The sequence below is a fragment of the Microchirus variegatus genome (genome assembly GCF_963457635.1).
Source record: "Microchirus variegatus genome assembly, chromosome: 2".
Taxonomy (NCBI): domain Eukaryota; kingdom Metazoa; phylum Chordata; class Actinopteri; order Pleuronectiformes; family Soleidae; genus Microchirus; species Microchirus variegatus.
This window is the reverse complement of record NC_139803.1, coordinates 28,291,955-28,310,945: the sequence shown is the minus strand read 5'-3', so window position 1 is coordinate 28,310,945 and position 18,991 is coordinate 28,291,955. Positions and strand designations below refer to the sequence as shown.

Sequence of the window (18,991 nt, the reverse complement as noted above, 5' to 3'; positions counted from 1 at the left end):
GCGCTCGCGCTCATACTGTTAAAGCTGTTTTCTTACCTGCAGTGTGCCTCTTGGACTGGTTCCAGCACCAACACCTTGCACTCTCTCTTGGCTATTTTGTCCAGTGAAATGAGGGTGTGATCAGAGGGAGGGTAGAGGGATCTGCCCAGTGGAGATCCCATAGGAGGTGTGATGATACGATGCTCCATTACACTGCCTGACCTGGAACAAGCAGAGGTGGACATGATTGCCATGATCCTTGAACAATGACTCATGTGAATCACAAACTCGTTTGGGTGTGGATGAAGTCGGGTGGCACTAATATCACAACCTCACGATCTTCTACTGGAAGCTAACAGCAGTTAGCATTTGGAAAAGTGATCATTTGCAGGCTCTAGCAGGCACATTGCTGTCATATATAACATGTATCCACTGTTAGCCAAGAGCAGAAATTTTTTTGGACTTTGCGGACTTCCGGTTTTAGGATGCTGTTGCCCTCGCCAGCACTCTCGCGTGTTTTAAGGACAAAGCGGAGCTCCACGAGACAACAATTCCAGGGATTTAGCGTCTTGTGACCTCCCAAGGAGTGTGGAAGTCAACATCACGTTTTATCTCCTGTACTTAGACTGAGGAGGACCACAAAAACATGAGCGAGTCATCTTTTTTTACACTTTGCCGACTGATAGGGCCTCCAGAGTCCCAAATATAAGTATTAAAATGATTAAAAAGTTGATTTTGCATAATATGGGACATTTAAGCCAAAACAATGAACCCCACATAGCTCCTGATGGCTGGGCCGGCAGCGTTTGAATGGGTATGAAAGATGCACTTTTATTCAACTACGTATTCCTTTTAGGTACTTTTGTTTCTGGAACTAAATGGTGGAAACTTGCCTAGACAAAGGCACTGGCTGACTACAAGGTGTGAACCGAGGACATTTTTGTTGTTACCCGCTGTTCCACACACTTAACATAAAGCTAATGCACATGACTCCCTCATACCTGACGTGGTGTGATCTGGATGGCTGTTGGTGGGAGAAGCTCTGTGACCGACCAAGGCTCAGTTTCTCCTGCAGCTCCCTGGCAACAGGGCTGGATGATGGAGACTTCCTCAGAGGTGATGAAGGTGGAGGAGACGACATGGAGGCTGTGAACTGCAGCTTCAGTTTCATGTGCTGGCATAGCTGTGGAATTACAGTGGAGCAGAGGGACAGATTTGGTACAGTGAAATGCATTTTTGTATGCAGTCAATATCCTCCTGACCTGTGCTGGATGACGTGAGAGACCTGGTAGAATTATGCCAGAAAGCTTAGTTTTAGCTTGACTTATATATAGCTGTCCTGAAAGGGGACATCCCTGTCTGATGGGTTAGGGTTAGAACTGGGCTGCTAATTCTTCCACCAGGAAGCTGTAGACGGACCATTTGTTTGGACCATTATGCCGACTTCTCTAATCCGAAGAAAAAGGATGTCGGAACATATCCCATGGTGGTGAACATAGATATTATAAGTGCTCCTTCGAACCATTCATTAAGAAAAATATTGAGTTCCTGACATTAGATGAGGAATGACGGGATTATTGTTTGCAGATTTGAACTTTGCCCACCTCCCACCATTGATTAAGGGTCTGAAACTCTCCCTTACTCTGCCTCCAGAAGAGATCTTGCAAAAGTAATAATATGAACTGCATTGTTTTGTGGGAGACAGACACAGCTCAAGGATGATTAAATGATGATTAGTGGGAAAAGTAGTCGGACACTTTGATGGCTTCTGAAGGTTTTGTCTCGGAAAATGTTCAGTTGTGGTAATGCGTAGAGAGGTCTGACGGAGACCCTGCCACAGCAACACAGTCAGAGTCATAGTCTATTATCTTCATATGCTTCACTATCAGTATTATTAGACAGAGAGACTGGAGTAACCCAAAACAACTGCCAGACCCAAGCCCCAAAACAACAATCAAACAAAACTCCACTCAGAAAATAGAAAAGATGGGAAAACTCGCCCAAAACTTTCAGTCACTTCCTCTGATGTGCATAGTACCTCAAAGACTCCAGTGGTGAGGATCTGGAAGGCCACTGTAAAGGACAGAGTGGAGCCTTTCCTACACTGTCCCAAGTTGTTAAGGGGAGTCTGACACACCACTGCTGCCAACCGGGAGTCATGCTGATACCTACGACTCTGAGCTGAGGAGAGGAGAGGACCAATGGAGGGAAGAAAAGGAGATAACAAGGACAAAGAATGCAAATAAGTGTCAGCTTATTTTTTCCCTCTTTATCTATAAAATTCCTATCTGCTCCAAAAAAATGTTTCACCTTCAGTGAACACAATTTTAAGGGTTGTCTTTTTACAGCCAAACTAGATTGTACTTGTAAACAAGAATGAGGCATAAGTAAATGTTTGTCTTAATTTGAAGCACAAATATAACGTGCAAACAAACACGCACACGCACACGCACGCGCACACACACACTCACACAGGCGCGCACGCACACACACACCAAATAGTGATGTTGCTTCGCTTGTTAGTTAATCAACAGGAAGGGAGGTAGTGTTAATACTGTGTCTGGGTTTACCAATAGAAAACGGTGTGTATACCTGTGATCTACTTCTCTTCATCTTAACGGGGTATGCAGAGCGCACCATACAAACACACAATAAATCAAATGAATAGGAAAAGCAGACTTAAATTAATTACTATTGAAAAGATTCAAGTAGTCAGTGATGAGTGAGACATCTCACGTGGACTTTCCGCCTCACCTTCAGAATTCCAAATCAGACGGACACCAATAAAGTCCTGTAAGTTGTTCAGCAGAGTGTATTTAACCCAGACGTGTTGCAGGGGCCTGACGGCACTGGCACAGGAGGCTGTCATCACCAGCTGAGGACGATCCAAGCGGATGGTGGGCAGTGAATAGCAGCTAGAGATATACCTGGAGAGAGAAGGTGACTGAGTGCTAGTTTTTAAAACATCATTTACTAGGTAGAGATTTTGATTTCTCAAAAAGTGAAAGTAATTTTGCTTTGCCCTACATCGCTGCATATACATCCACACTGTTCTATTTTCATTTAAAAAGATGTAAAGTCTATTTCAGATATGCCTGCCACCCACATTAAAATTTTAGAGCCCACCCAAAAAGCAGAGACCGGTGGAAATGATGATGCAGTGAGTAGACAGCAGCTATCACAAGACTTCCACAACCACCTTTCCTCCAACTGGCAATTGTTTGGCTAAAATGTAGTAGCAATCTCTATATGAATAATAATATTTATATTGATAAAAAAAAATCAGATAGCTACGGAGCCCCGGACATAAATATGTATTAGTTCCCACAAAATAGGAAAAACATGCGCACAAAATAGTAATTTGTTCCCATGAAGTCGGTATAATGTGCGCACAAACTAATAATAATATCAGTCCTGGACAGATGGGTGAGCAAATTGAGCGCACCTCCTCTCAGGTCTCAGGTAGCGGCAGAAGGGCTAGAGCTTCACGATGGAAAGGTAAAACTTTGGTATGATTGAATTTTATTTTAGGCTGGGAATGAGCTACAAAGATATTCTGAAACACCTGGCATTTAAAATATTAGTTGTGAGAGATGTAAATTCTGCACATATTTGCTCTTGTCACGATTTATATTGCGTCACAATAGTTTGTCATCTTTAAAAAGTAAAACATGTTTAAACAAAAATATCTCTTTGTATAGTGTTACAGAGCTCAAAGCTGCAGCTAGTGTACATTTAAAAAGTTGAAGTGAAAATGAACAGTTACCTTGTGAGAGGACGTGCTGGTGCGTACCACTGCAACACAGCCACCAATGGGACTTCCAAACCCTGTCATTAATTGTAAGACGTGACTTCAGTGTGATTCAAATAATATTTTCCTTCTTTTTTTTAATTAAATAAAAAAGTACTTAAACCTTAAAGGAATTGATGGATTGAAGGAAAATTAAAATAAAATAAAAGACAACAAAATGACAGAAGCTGACAACCTCCAGCATGTCTTCTCACCTCACTGGAGTCCTCCTCTCCTTTGTCTTGTAGCTGCAGTTTAAACAGGAAGTTCTGCTCCTCCAGGGCACTGAGCATGCTTGGTAAACGTGATGATTTGTTGTCTATCCGGAAGAATGAAGCCATGGTGACCTCAGCTGACTGATGGCTTCAGAAACAAAGACAGGTTCATAAAGAAACTAAAAAAACAAACATGATCACGTCCTATTAATCCAGTTGTTACAAAATATGATGAATGACTGAAGAAAATGAGAAAGAGGTGGAAGACAACAATGGCAAAGATAAGCAACAGCAAATGCAAGCACAAGAGAGAGGTGGGATTATGACATCACTGTCATACACACAAACCAAACAAAGTGTGTTTCAGTACAGAAAGCTGATACAATAAAAAGCTTAAGATTCCCCTAGACCCTTTCCCTCTCTGTTCATCCTGCAATAATTATTATCAACAGGTTTATTGAATTAGGACAGTGTACATAAATCAACAGATCGACAAAAGCATCACTGTAAATATGCCAGAATTGGCACCATTGCAAATTACAGCTGTCGTCTCTGAAGAGTGCGCTCATGGACGGATTAAGGATTGGATTTATCTGAGACTGTACTATTATCAAGTGCAAGTGTACTTACCAGACATTGTCTACGATAAGCACTGAACCATCTGGCATCATGGGGAGGTAGGACGAGTTATAGTTCGGAAGGATCCTCACATCTCTGACACACACCACCTCGTGAGAGCTGCAGTTCACCACTGAGGAGAGGAAGAGGGACAACAGTTCTCTTCAGCTCTTTATTCAGTTATTTCAGTTCTGATGACAGTCTGGATGGGTTGATAAAGCATCATTCAAGCAGCTGTTCAATGATCCGTTATACTCCATTGATATAACAATAGGAAAAGCACATGAGATGTAAGCCATGTTTCCACAGAGTGGAATGGTTTGGTGAGTATATTTTTGTGCATTTCCATTAGGAACAGTGCCAAAATAACCAGCCCCAAACATTCCATTTTTGTACCCTTACTTTGGAGTACCAGAGTACAATGGTACGGTCAGGGTGTAGCTGGACTGGCTCCACCCGCGACAGCCAGAAAAACGTCACTGCCTTGCGATTAGTGTTTCTTCAGCGGCCACACTCTATTCTCATACAAAGCTTGACGTTTTGTTGAGACAAACAGCCACAAACTGAACAGGAAAAGAGCTGCTGGACGTCCCCCATTGTTGTCTGTTGTGACGCGTTTGACGTCATCCTTCGTTGGTGTAGTTCATCGCCCTACGTAATACTTAACTTGTTCTGTTCTCAGTCGAAAGTCAAAGACCAGAGTGCTACATTCAATGAATGGACGGACACAGACAATCAGGATTCTCTATTTTAGCTACCAAACTAGTCACAATAGTATGTATTGTTCATATGCTTCAATAGAAGGACTGTCAAATTATTAATTTTTTCATAGTTGCAAAAAGGTAATTGCGGTAAATTTCTATATTATATTTGCCATTCACAACAGTATCTTCATATGTATCGCTATATACATGTATATTTGTATAAAGATCTTTCCACCCAGCCCTAATCTGGGTGTATCCTGCAGGTGTACCTTTGAGAACAGTCAAGTGTTTTCCAGAGACAGTCAGCTGCTGACACTGGACACTGGGAGGTGGAAGAACATTCAGGGTGGTGTTGACTGTGAATGAGAAGAAGATACAAGAACACAACGGTTAAAATACATAACTGTTAAAGCCATGTCACTAGCACTGTGTTCAGTCGGTAACTGTGTTTCCATTAAACTGACTTTGTCAATGAATTCTATTGTGTTAAAATCCATTAACCTGTTAATGTTACGACAACAAACTATTCATAAGGCCAAGTGGCACTTATGTGTCGTGTTGTGATACCCTGAGCTTTGAAGGTCCTGAGGTCCTGTCTGAAGGTTTGTGTTGGTCTCCTGAGCTGCAGAAGAGTCAGGTAGCCATGTTCGCTCGCCTCCACTTTCTCTTCCTCCTGTGTCCACACAGTCACTATGACCTGACACCACAAACGAAACCGGCAGACAAACATATAACAGGATCCAACAGTTACAATGTGCTCCATTACAGTCAGGCTGTTATAGATTAGAATAAGGCCATGGTTTTCAAATTGTGGCACATGGACCTCCAGATCAGAACTAATGTTCTACACTACCTTTCAAAAGTTTGGGGTCACTTAGAAATTCTTATTTTTGAAGGAAAATCACTTTTTTTTCAATGAATATAACATTCAATGAATCGGAAATCCACTCTATACATTGTTAATGTGGTAAACGACTATTCTAGCTGCAAACGTCTGGTTTTTAATGGAATATGTACATAGGTGTATAGAGGCCCATTTCCAGTGTTCTAATGGTACATTGTGTTTGCTAATCATTAGAAAGCTATTGGATGATTAGAAAACCCTTGAAAACCCTTGTGCAATGATGTTAGCACAGCTGAAAACAGTTTTGCCGGTTCTTTGACGAAAGCAAAGTTTGAAGGGCAAAATTATTATTTTGAATAAAAATCATTATTTCTAATCTTGTCAATTGACTATATTTACTATTCATTTAGCAAAAAGTTTGATGAATAAAAGTGTAACTTTTAATGGAAAACACAAAAAATTGTACAGGTTAACCCAAACTTTTGAACGGTAGTGTAGCAGGGTATGTGATCGCTGTGGTGGCGTTGAGGAATTTTGTAGAGAATGAAACAAATAGTGACCGACTTTGCTCAGGCCATTTACATCACTGTATTTTAATGTTGGCGAAAATGGTATCATTAGTTTCAGTCCTAATATCAGTGGAAAGTTTCAGAGATGTCCTCGGGTCATCTGTCGTATAAAAAAGGGATGCTTTTGCCTTTGCTCATCTGATGAGAGGAGCTCAGCACCAAAAGCTGTCATCCTGAAAATGTCTGTGGATGAAACTCAACAATCCTGCCTACTGTGTCTTTAACAGATTACTGGAACCACACATTTATGTGCAACATTACCCAAACACAACAGTGACCATAGTAAAACACAACACAGTGATATGGTCCAACACTTTTTTGTTAGAATGCACATAAACTGTATGCCTGACCTTGGCTTTGAGTGTGTTGACTGGCAGCTTGTCCAAAGAGACTGTGAGACAGAAGATAACCTGGTCATCAGACACAGAGGCAGACTGTAGGACAACAAGAAAAGGACAAACTGTTTTTAACGTTAGCCCTTGGAGATAAGAAAATAATTATTTAGTCTCAACAGTATCCAATATAGGGCTAATGATTATTTGATTATTAATCAATGACTACATGAATAGCAAACTATTTTGAAAATCGATGAATAGATTTGCAAGTTTTCTCATTTTTCTGCTTCTTAAAAGGAAACATTTTCTTTGCTCCATTTGACAAAGAAATCCTTACAACTGATGACTTTTGTTTTATGGACAGTTTTTGAATCCAGCCCACTTCTCAGCAAGAGGTGAGGAGACCACGAGTGTCTTTCAAAGTGTCTTGAAGTGTCTGTCTCCTCTCCACCAGCAGTGGCAGCACTGGAAGACGCAGGTGAACCTGATGATGCAGTCTTATTAGGAAGATTTAAAAATTCTGAAACACCAGCTAATCTACCGTTACTTTTGGATCATCTCACTCCAGACCAAGTGTCTGAGTTAGAGGCATTTATAAAAGCATTCCCTGCCTTGTTTTCTGACACACCTACCCATGACTTCTGTAATTACATGACATTGATGTAGCCATGACATTGATTTTAGTAGTTAATAATTAATTTTCCCTGGGGATTTAACATGAATAAAAGTGGTTTGGGTGAGGGTACAACACTGCTGAATACCTTCATGCACAGCGTCCACTTAATGATACAATTAATTGCTAAATACTCTTGGTAACTTCGGCAGACACCATCTGTGAAACATCTCTGCATCTTTGGCTTACAGGAAATAGTCAGGGTGACTTATTAAAAACCAGGAAGAGACTGACTTTGCTCAGGTTTCTTATCAACTAAGTAACAAAGGTTAAATATAATTCCAGTGTATGTAGGCCAGTAATAGTCGTCACTGATAGTTGCGACTTTGTAGTTTAAAGGTTCGGTGTGTGACATACAAGAAGATTTCATGGCAGAAAAGTTCATGCATTTTCAATAAATACGTACACAGTAGAAATTTGTTAAAAATGTCATCAACTTAAGGCTACGTTTACGCTTGCACAGGTATTTTTGAGAGACTTCCCCTTTTGTGCTGTTCATTCCTATGAAGTAGCGTTAGTCCCATAATGCCTCTCAGCTATTTGATCAAGCCACCCGTGTTCCCTACTTGCTTGGCCTGTTCATGAACAGCCAAAGGCATGATGGAAGTAACACAGTAACAGCTGTTGTGACTTTTACGCTGTTATATTTAGTCTTTACTTATTTGTAATGTCTTGTGCATAATAATCGTAAATAGAGATAGTTTTTTGTTGTTGTCTCATTGATGTGCTTTTTACTCTGCTTTGTATTTTTGGTTTAAACAATTGTACAGTAATTTATAACGGTTTTTGGAAATGTGCCGAGGCGAGTAGTGCTACAGCTGGATCATGGAAAAGCACCATTAGAGAAATATGCATATAGTCTGGTCAGGAGGGGGTCAGTCAAGTGAAAACAAGAGCATATTTGTAACATTTCACAGAATTTCAATAAGAAAGTGTTTGTTTTAAGATGGCACAAGATATAGTTCACAATAAAACATATTTATGATGCAAAATGAATGTATTAAATAACAAATAACTTGATATTGATGTTTAGGGAAGTTCTCAGTTTGTTATTTTGTTACATTATTATTATTATTATTATTATTATACATTACACAATTCTCAGAACACCCTTGTTAATCCATCTTACCTTCACTGGTTCTGTCCCGTCCTGTCGTCCCTTAAAGGCCGAGCTATTTTGAATGAGAAGCGGGTCGCACTGCGTGAATGTCCGGTTGCTGGTTACAGACTCGCTGTCCCCGGGGTTCTCCTCGCTGCTGCTGCTGCAGCTCTGGAGGTCTGGCGGACACTCTTCGGCTCTCTGCTGGCGGCTCTCGGCGACACACACACTCGCCAGCGCTGACAGAGTACCCACCTGCTCCTTCCAGTGAACGTCTCGGCAGCTGTCGCGCTTGTCGGAAGCGTCCCGGAACCGCAGCACGAGCAGGAACTGGACGGTCTCCCCGAGGTAGACGTGCTTTCGCTGCGGAAGACTCGTGTACTTCGCCGGGTCCGAGAGACTCGATATTGGAGCGGCGGGGAAATACATGAAATACTCGCACGTTGATTCCATAGTCATTACAATAGCGATGTTTTCATACTTTCATCAAATAAAATAGACCGCGTGTCAGTGGCTGCGTCTACAGACGAGGTAAATTATATAGTCTCCCATTTAAATGTCGCTAATAGCATAATGAAGTCACGCTCTGGCGCTGGACATTCAAGTATCTCACCCACTTAACGCTTCACTTCCGGTACCGATAGCAACATTAACAGGACGGTTAATCGATCTCTGAATGGGACCTTTCACCAGACTTAACTAATCGACCCTCGAAGTTAAGAGCCTCCTTTTCGGGGTCGTATTGTTCCCCGACCACATACTTTTTTTTTTTTTTATCGTATTGGCATTTTTGTCCACACAGAAACAAGTGTGCTTTATGATAACTTTTGTCTTTCTTTATTTCCCATGTATTCACAGGCTTGGTACATTCTTTCTCCATTTCTGTGATTATATACATTTTAATGCGTGTAGGGTCTTCTGGTTTCATGGGGAACTTTTTCAAAATGGCAAAGAAAAAACTTTTCTTTCTGCTTTCATGTGGATATGGCCTTGTTCCTCAAATATCTTGCATAAGCAGGTGCCGATTATGTTGTGGTTCTCAGCACAGGGGGCGCATCATTACCTCAAACAACTACAATTTAAAAGACCTAAGCTGTCACTTTTAACAGGGATTCTACAGGGGCGCTAAGAGGTGCTCTGAGTTGAAAATTCAGTTCCAATTACAAATAGAACACACCAAAAGTCCCTCTATATTTACTGAAACTGAGACTTGTGTCTTATATCACCATTAGACAACTGAAAACTGTTCAAATGTCTTCGTTTGTCGCTTTGGTGTTTGAAATCCTCTGATTGGATTTACCTCAAAAGGACACAAACTTTCTGAAATGAGGAAGCACCAGACCAACAGCTCCTGTGTTTCAGTGAGCGAAAATTGCAGATTTTCTCTGTAGACTGCTGTGGGAAATGAGAGGTTTACACACTTCAGGTTCCAGTCAGAATTTCACAAAAAGCAGCCTTTAACATGTTAGACAATAAATGCCCTCATCACATTTTGTGTAAATCCTTGTCATGAAGCAAAATGTTTCTTCAAATCTGGAATCATTATGTAAACACCAGCTAAGTGTTCAGTTCCAGTATTTTTCTAACATTCTATAACTCCAATGTTGACGATGTTGGAAGTGTTCACCACTGTCATGTGTGTATATCAAAATACGATCCAAATGTGCGTTTTCATGTCAGTCTTTAGCACTGGACGTTTGGTTTGCTCAGTATGCTATACACATGTCTCTGAACTTCCAGTACGACTTTAATGGCAAAGTATTGATGATAATGTGTTTGTCCTCGAAAGCTTCAATTAAAGGACCTTTAAACCACACACGGGGTTTCACAACTTATTTAATCAACCAACACTCTACAGCCAATTCATTGCATACACAAAAGAAACATGGTCCTTTCAGCTGAGTATCTGTGTCTCTCTTGATCTCGAGGTACACCGACCTGACAGGCGTACCAGGCAAATGTGTTAACAAAAACAAACGCACAGTAAGTTCCCCCAAAACATTTAATTCCAAAAATACTTTAAATCACTTTACATTATTATATGGGTCACACACTTTCTCTGTTAATTTAACGTACACATCTGAGTAAAATTACATCGTCAAAAGCACAAACAATGAAAAAGTAACACATGGAAGAAAAAACAACAACAACTCCTTTTTCCTTCAGATTTTTTGGTTTTCTTTGGAGACCTGTTGATCGAGCTCCAGAGGAGACTGTGCATGTTCGCCTCAGTAGCAGGTGAGGACGTTCAGGCCAAGCAGTTGTTTTTTGTTTATTTCTTTATCACATATTACTCATTCTGACACTTCCTTGGTCATTTGAGTGCATGGAGTATGGAACGTCTGAAAGAGAAAAAAAAAGGATGGGCGTTAGCACTGAACAAATAATCATCAGGATGACTTCACACATGACAAAATCAGTTTTTTATTGTCTGCTTTTTATCCACACGGAACATCGCCAAACACCAGTAGTAATACAACAAAGCATGCAATCGACAGAGCACAACGTTAATGTCAATCAAAAATTCAAAGTTAAAATATTAATACAAAATAAAAGATAATATATTAAAAGGTCTAAAATGGCTGATATCTGTATTGGTACATATTCAAATTTGTGATATTGGTATCACACACGGAAAAACTGGTATTGTGCCCTCATGTGTGTGTAAATGATCATGAATTATAAACCTGTTCAGCCAGTTTAACACTTCGTACTGTTCATATATAACTGTGCGTATAATAGTGATTGTACTTACTTGTACTACTTGACTTCATGATGAGTTCTCTCTCTGCAGACTTCTTTTTTCTGTGGAGACAAAGAACCAATGTGAGAAACTCACAATTAGCCTTATTATTACTACTAATTAGGGTTCCAGCACGACTGTGCAATTATTAGTATTATTATATTTTTTATTCCGCCACATTAATCGCATTTTTGAGGGCGTGAACATACCCCAAAACTCACAGATTTTTGCAACCGCATCAATCGTGGTGAAAATGTACGTATTTGAAAGGTTCTGGGCATGGTTCCCCGTGTCCAAATTCACCCTGAACACCACAATTATCATACATGCACGATAATCGGTAGACATGTATAGAAAAAATTACATTATGACCATGATCCAAACCCAACAGGCCATTTTTGGGGCGTTTTTTTGGGGAATTTGCACCAAATTCTACAAAATCTATCTCGTATTACTATTCTTATCATTGTTGGCAGGTGCACATTGCACACGCAGGAAAGGGAGGAGGAGTGTTGTGTTAATGATTCAACTGCCGCGTCTGTATAACATAAATCTGTGACCTGGAATGAAACTGAAATTTTCTTCACCTGGTCTGCCGCCAAAACAGTTAAGAATACACACCACCCTATCCTCAAAAACTGCATGTATTGAAATACATAGTATAGCTAAGATAAGATAAGAGAGTCCTTTATACGTCCTGCAGTAGGTAAATTTTCAGCGTTACAGCAGCAAGACAGTAAAGATAAGGATAATAAATAATAATAACCATGCATTAACGAGAAAAGTACAATATAAAAAGATATTAACACTGAGACTATATATATAAAAAGTTACTGTAGGAAAAAAACGTAAAAATACAAGTTGTAAGAGAAAAAGAGCTAAAAAGTAGCGAGAGCTGCTGCAACACGGGAGGCATCGTGTTGAATACATCTACAGCAGGGGTCACCAACGTGGTGCCCGCGGGCACCTGGTAGCCCGCGGGCAGCCAATACGGTGCCCGCGGGCTCACTTCACTTCACCTCACTTGCATGTATCCTTATGATCTGTCAGTAAAATATCTTTGATATTGTTTATAAAAACTGGTAATCGTTAGGAGTAAGCACTGGAAGGAATGTGTATGCAGTTGAATGCATAATATTAATCATTTAAATGGTAAACAAACAAAAAAATATTATATGGTAGCCCTCCATATTATTTTTTACCCTTAAGGTAGCTCTCTGACTCAAAAAGGTTGGTGACCCCTGATCTACAGCTAGCATAGCATAGCATGTGGCATTGACAGCATGCAAGCAACTCACTTGGCCTTGCGTGTACAAACACATGCAACAGTGACGATGACGATGATGAGGATGACTGCGAGCGAGGACAGAACTGCGATCACGATGATCCACTTGGTTTCTGCAACGAAACACAATTCAATTACAAAAAACAATAACGTTGAACCTTAAATTTCACATGACAAAAAAATTATAAAACCTGAAGAATGCTAATGTAACACCAAGTCTGTTTCGTACTGTTTCTTGAGATTTTGATTATTTAATCTCTGACTGACTCTAATCTTTATGATTAGAGGGAGTGTAAAGTAAAGTGTGCCAGATGTGTCATACCCAGTCCTCCACCTCCCCCAGTCTTCTTTTCCTCACAGTGGGTTCCCTCGAAGCCTTCTGTACACTGACAGCTGTATGTTCTGTTCCTGTTATCGACACACGTTCCTCCGTTCACACACGGGTTACTGAGGCAGGGATTCGCTGCAACACAGCACAAACACATACACATTACTCAGGTTTCATTTTGAACCCATAACCTTAACACATCTGAGATACTGTATGTAACAGCAGTAATGGAGGTACCTTACTCTCACGCTACTTTGTGACACTAAAGAGTTACTTTGGTTGAGTTTCGGCAAAAATAACTACTCGGTTACACGTGGACAGCATATTATCGCAATAACTATTATACCACAGATAACATTGCAAAATCCCAACATATACTGTACCAATCTCTGTCTCGCAGTTGTTGCCCTCGAAGCCGTCCGCACACCGACAGCTGTATGTACTTTTGCTGCCCTTTACACACGTTCCCCCATTCTGACACGGGTTGTTGAAGCAGGGATCCACTGCAACACAACACAATCACTCAGATTTCACTTCAGCTTTCCTGACAATTGAATCGCTAATGCTGCGGTCACACAACACTCCATTCGCTGGAGTTGAATTGGCGAAAACTTCACCACTGAGTGGAATTTTAGCACTCTCTCTGAAAGACTTGAATGCTCAGAAAGTACACAAAAGTGATCCCGCAGCACAAAGCGAATATTCGCATTCCAGATGTTTGAGCAGGTCCAACGTCCCCTCACCTGTCTCGCAGTTGTTGCCCTCGAAGCCTCCTGCACACTGACAGCTGTATGTGCTGTTGCTGCCCTTTACACATGTTCCTCCATTCTGACACGGGTTTTTGAAGCAGGGATCCACTGCAACACAACACAATCATTCAGATTTCACTTCAGCTTTCCTGACAATTGAATCGCTAATGCTGCGGTCACACAGAACGCGGTGAGTCACACAACACTCCATTCGCTGGAGTTGAAATTGTTTTATTTTGGCGAAAATCTCACCACTGACTGGAATTTGGCACTTGAATGAAAGACGCGAATGCTCAGAAAGTACACAAAAGTGATCCCGCACCACAAAGGGAATATTGGCATTCCAGATGTTTGAGCAAGTCCAACGTCCCCTCACCTGTCTCACAGTTGGTGCCCTCGAAGCCTGCTTCACACTGACAGCTGTATGTGCTGTTGCTGCCCTTTACACATGTTCCTCCATTCTGACACGGGTTTTTGAAGCAGGGATCCACTGCAACACAACACAATCATTCAGATTTCACTTCAGCTTTCCTGACAATTGAATCGCTAATGCTGCGGTCACACAGAACGCGGTGAGTCACACAACACTCCATTCGCTGGAGTTGAAATTGTTTTATTTTGGCGAAAATCTCACCACTGACTGGAATTTGGCACTTGAATGAAAGACGCGAATGCTCAGAAAGTACACAAAAGTGATCCCGCACCACAAAGGGAATATTGGCATTCCAGATGTTTGAGCAAGTCCAACGTCCCCTCACCTGTCTCACAGTTGGTGCCCTCGAAGCCTGCTTCACACTGACAGCTGTATGTGCTGTTGCTGCCCTTTACACATGTTCCTCCATTCTGACACGGGTTGTTGAAGCAGGGATCCACTGCAACACAACGCAAACACGTCACTCAGCTTTCACTTCAGCTTTCCTGACAATTTAATCGCTAATGCTGCGGTCACACAGAACGCGGTGAGTCACACAACACTCCATTCGCGGAAGTTGAATTGGCGAAAACTTCACCAGCACGAAGTGAATATTGGCATTACAGATGTTTGAGCAGGTCCAACTTCCCCTCACCTGTCTCACAGTGGGTTCCCTCGAAGCCTTCTGTACACTGACAGCTGTATGTTCTGTTCCTGTTATCGACACACGTTCCTCCGTTCACACACGGGTTACTGAGGCAGGGATTCGCTGCAACACAGCACAAACACATACACATTACTCAGGTTTCATTTTGAACCCATAACCTTAACACATCTGAGATACTGTATGTAACAGCAGTAATGGAGGTACCTTACTCTCACGCTACTTTGTGACACTAAAGAGTTACTTTGGTTGAGTTTCGGCAAAAATAACTACTCGGTTACACGTGGACAGCATATTATCGCAATAACTATTATACCACAGATAACATTGCAAAATCCCAACATATACTGTACCAATCTCTGTCTCGCAGTTGTTGCCCTCGAAGCCGTCCGCACACCGACAGCTGTATGTACTTTTGCTGCCCTTTACACACGTTCCCCCATTCTGACACGGGTTGTTGAAGCAGGGATCCACTGCAACACAACACAATCACTCAGATTTCACTTCAGCTTTCCTGACAATTGAATCGCTAATGCTGCGGTCACACAACACTCCATTCGCTGGAGTTGAATTGGCGAAAACTTCACCACTGAGTGGAATTTTAGCACTCTCTCTGAAAGACTTGAATGCTCAGAAAGTACACAAAAGTGATCCCGCAGCACAAAGCGAATATTCGCATTCCAGATGTTTGAGCAGGTCCAACGTCCCCTCACCTGTCTCGCAGTTGTTGCCCTCGAAGCCTCCTGCACACTGACAGCTGTATGTGCTGTTGCTGCCCTTTACACATGTTCCTCCATTCTGACACGGGTTTTTGAAGCAGGGATCCACTGCAACACAACACAATCATTCAGATTTCACTTCAGCTTTCCTGACAATTGAATCGCTAATGCTGCGGTCACACAGAACGCGGTGAGTCACACAACACTCCATTCGCTGGAGTTGAAATTGTTTTATTTTGGCGAAAATCTCACCACTGACTGGAATTTGGCACTTGAATGAAAGACGCGAATGCTCAGAAAGTACACAAAAGTGATCCCGCACCACAAAGGGAATATTGGCATTCCAGATGTTTGAGCAAGTCCAACGTCCCCTCACCTGTCTCACAGTTGGTGCCCTCGAAGCCTGCTTCACACTGACAGCTGTATGTGCTGTTGCTGCCCTTTACACATGTTCCTCCATTCTGACACGGGTTTTTGAAGCAGGGATCCACTGCAACACAACACAATCATTCAGATTTCACTTCAGCTTTCCTGACAATTGAATCGCTAATGCTGCGGTCACACAGAACGCGGTGAGTCACACAACACTCCATTCGCGGAAGTTGAATTGGCGAAAACTTCACCAGCACGAAGTGAATATTGGCATTACAGATGTTTGAGCAGGTCCAACTTCCCCTCACCTGTCTCACAGTTGGTGCCCTCGAAGCCTTCTGCACACTGACAGCTGTATGTGCCGTTGCTGCCTTCGTTACATTTTCCTCCGTTCAGACATGGGTAACCGAGGCAGGGACTCACTGCAACACAACACAAACACATAACTCAGGTTTCATTTGTTCTTCCCTATGTTACACAACTCAGTAAAGTTTATATCCGATTCAGATTATGGATTGTGCAGCAATTTAACATTGTCCTCAGCAACCTTCATGTGCATTTTTGTCATATGGAAGATGGTAATAACTATAAGCAGGTAAAGTTATATCTGAATCCAGTTGATCAAAATGGCAACATTATACACACACACACACACACACACACACACACACACACACACACACACACACACACACACACACACACACACACACACACACACACACACACACACACACACACACACACACACACACACACACACACCTCTGAAACAGTCCCGTTTGAAGTCAAAGATGGAGCACACTTCACCACCCTGGCAGGCCTTGGGCTGGCACACAGTGCCAGTGGTGGTGCATTCACAGGCATTGGAACAGTCCTCCATCACAAACTTCTCCCCCAGCTGCAGGACAGAGGAAGATAAGAGAGAACGAAGGTCAGATGTCAGATCACATCATCACAGATACACACGTTACCACTGCTGAGTGATAAGGCTCCTCACAGGGTAGTATCTGTTGAGGTAGGTGCAGCCACACTGCGAGTATGGCACGCAGACGCCCTCACTCATGACAAAGCCAGGAGCACACTGGCAACCCTCGATACAGGCGGTTAATCCACACTCAGAGGGCGCTGCCAGGTTGGCACAGGAGGCGGGGCAAGGTGACATGCAGGTGGTGTAGACGCTGTTGGCACCACAGGAGAGGTCTGGAAGAGAGTGAGAGAGAAAATTGGATATGATAATCTGCAAAAAAAATCTGCCAGGGGTTTGTGATTGGCTCCCTTTTTTTTTTGGAGATTTTGAAGTTGGCCAATATGGCATCTTTGTCTGTGTGTCAGCAGAGCAAAATCAGGCTCTTGGTACTTGTGTAGGATTTGTGTGATAATACATGAAACTTACCACAGTCCAGCTGCTGCCTCCAGGATCCCAGTTTGACTCCAGCTTCCTGACAGGCTGTGGCATATGTTTCATAACTGGCACAACGTAGCACTGTACTGCCTTGCTCGGCACACAGGTCATACACACAGTCACTGAGAAAAACACACAATAAACAGAATGTCAAGCGACAACTCGGCACCTTGAAGGACACTTCTACACACTCCCCCAAAAACTCTACGGCTACTCACTCCTGGTAGGTTGTGGGTGGCAACACAGTGTGGCAGGCGGTGAACAGGCCATTGGGCTTGGATAGGGCTCCACACTGAGCCACACTGGTGTAATTATTGAGCTGAGACTGAGAACAGTCTGATGTCTCAAACCCTGAGTCTGGATCAGTCTCCACATCTCGCCTGAAGAAGAAAGGGAACAGAGTTTTCATACATTTGCTTTGTCTAAACTGACATGAAATCTCATTCTACAACTAGGCTTAAGGAGGTTCTTCAAATAGTACTATGAAATGATGCAGGATGCCAGTATGTAGGTATGTGTTTGTTTCTAAAATCAATAACGCAGACTAAGGAACAATCTTTTGTAATGACAGTGTCTGTTGTATGTAATGTATTTGTAAAAAACAAGTCCTACCTATGAACATGGGCTGCCAGTGGCAGGTCGTACATCTTAACACTCTGTCGGTCATTGACCCTCCAGCTGTCTCCAAAAGCGTTCACGCTCCTGACCAATGACCCATCTGGCCTCATATACTCATTTCTGGTGAGGCCATCATAGTTTCCACACAAGCCTCTGACAGAGTGCCTGTAGGTGCTGGGCAGTACGATTTCTGATAAGACAAATACAGGAAAAAGAGAAGGTCAACGAATGGATTGGAAGATTACATTAAAAAAAATAATAGTGTGGTTGTAGGAGGTTGTGACTGTGTGGAGACGGTGGAGACACAAGATTTAAGTGAGAGCAAGAGGTGACGTGTGATAGTGTGACAAGGATAGCGCTATCTTCTTCTTTACCTGCACGACTGTTGCCATCAAAGCGAACCGTGAGTCCAAAGGCAGTGGTGAGTTGCACATAGTTGGAGTTCATTGTAATGGTCAAGCCATCAACTGGACGAAGAGGCGGCGCAACACGCTCCCCATTTACCTACAGGAGAAACAGTATTTTATTTCACGGACAGGTAACAGTCCACAATAAACATAGCTCCATCGGACAAACTACTGACCAAGGCAATCTTCTTCTGCAGGAAACGGACATTGACACCATAAACATCAGTGTAAACCTCATCCAGCAATGACACCCTCCTGTTCAATCCACGCCTGACGTTCTTCCCTTTGATCACCAGGTTCGGCTGATTGGCAAAGAGGTTGTGTCCCTGAGTCAGGATGTAGGTGTACGGTCCTTGGAAGTGATGGGTGAAGGCATCAAATGTTCGGTAGTGAGGATCCCCTGAGATAGTGCACCTGTCAAACTCTAAAGAAGATAATAAAATGGATTAAGATTGAGAACTCT

At 42.2% G+C, this 18,991-nt stretch overlaps 2 protein-coding genes across 2 annotated transcripts in view; both read right to left on the bottom strand.

Annotated features, from left to right (window-relative positions):
* Positions 1–32: 32 nt before the first annotated feature.
* On the bottom strand, positions 33–9,279 carry LOC310944456 (trafficking protein particle complex subunit 14-like; the record flags this gene model as incomplete). The annotated part of the gene is made up of 11 exons (XM_083910249.1): positions 33–201; positions 981–1,162; positions 2,018–2,160; positions 2,734–2,906; positions 3,746–3,807; positions 3,985–4,132; positions 4,615–4,735; positions 5,576–5,662; positions 5,874–6,003; positions 7,070–7,153; positions 8,857–9,279. The coding sequence occupies 11 exons, from the start codon at positions 9,277–9,279 to the stop codon at positions 33–35; spliced, it is 1,722 nt and encodes a 573-aa protein (XP_083766375.1).
* Positions 9,280–12,863: 3,584 nt separating this feature from the next.
* The window catches only part of zanl (zonadhesin, like), a gene marked incomplete at both ends in the record, with an annotated part of 50,846 nt that continues 44,718 nt past the window's right edge, over positions 12,864–18,991 (bottom strand). Inside the window, 18 exons of the mRNA XM_083906042.1 lie at positions 12,864–12,967; positions 13,177–13,317; positions 13,566–13,685; positions 13,926–14,039; positions 14,308–14,421; positions 14,690–14,803; positions 14,999–15,112; positions 15,361–15,480; positions 15,721–15,834; positions 16,103–16,216; positions 16,407–16,520; positions 16,864–16,999; positions 17,099–17,301; positions 17,495–17,625; positions 17,722–17,883; positions 18,116–18,311; positions 18,496–18,625; positions 18,705–18,952. Coding sequence (XP_083762168.1) covers positions 12,864–12,967; positions 13,177–13,317; positions 13,566–13,685; positions 13,926–14,039; positions 14,308–14,421; positions 14,690–14,803; positions 14,999–15,112; positions 15,361–15,480; positions 15,721–15,834; positions 16,103–16,216; positions 16,407–16,520; positions 16,864–16,999; positions 17,099–17,301; positions 17,495–17,625; positions 17,722–17,883; positions 18,116–18,311; positions 18,496–18,625; positions 18,705–18,952 — 2,489 coding nt within the window. The remainder of the gene's footprint in view (positions 12,968–13,176; positions 13,318–13,565; positions 13,686–13,925; positions 14,040–14,307; positions 14,422–14,689; positions 14,804–14,998; positions 15,113–15,360; positions 15,481–15,720; positions 15,835–16,102; positions 16,217–16,406; positions 16,521–16,863; positions 17,000–17,098; positions 17,302–17,494; positions 17,626–17,721; positions 17,884–18,115; positions 18,312–18,495; positions 18,626–18,704; positions 18,953–18,991) is intronic.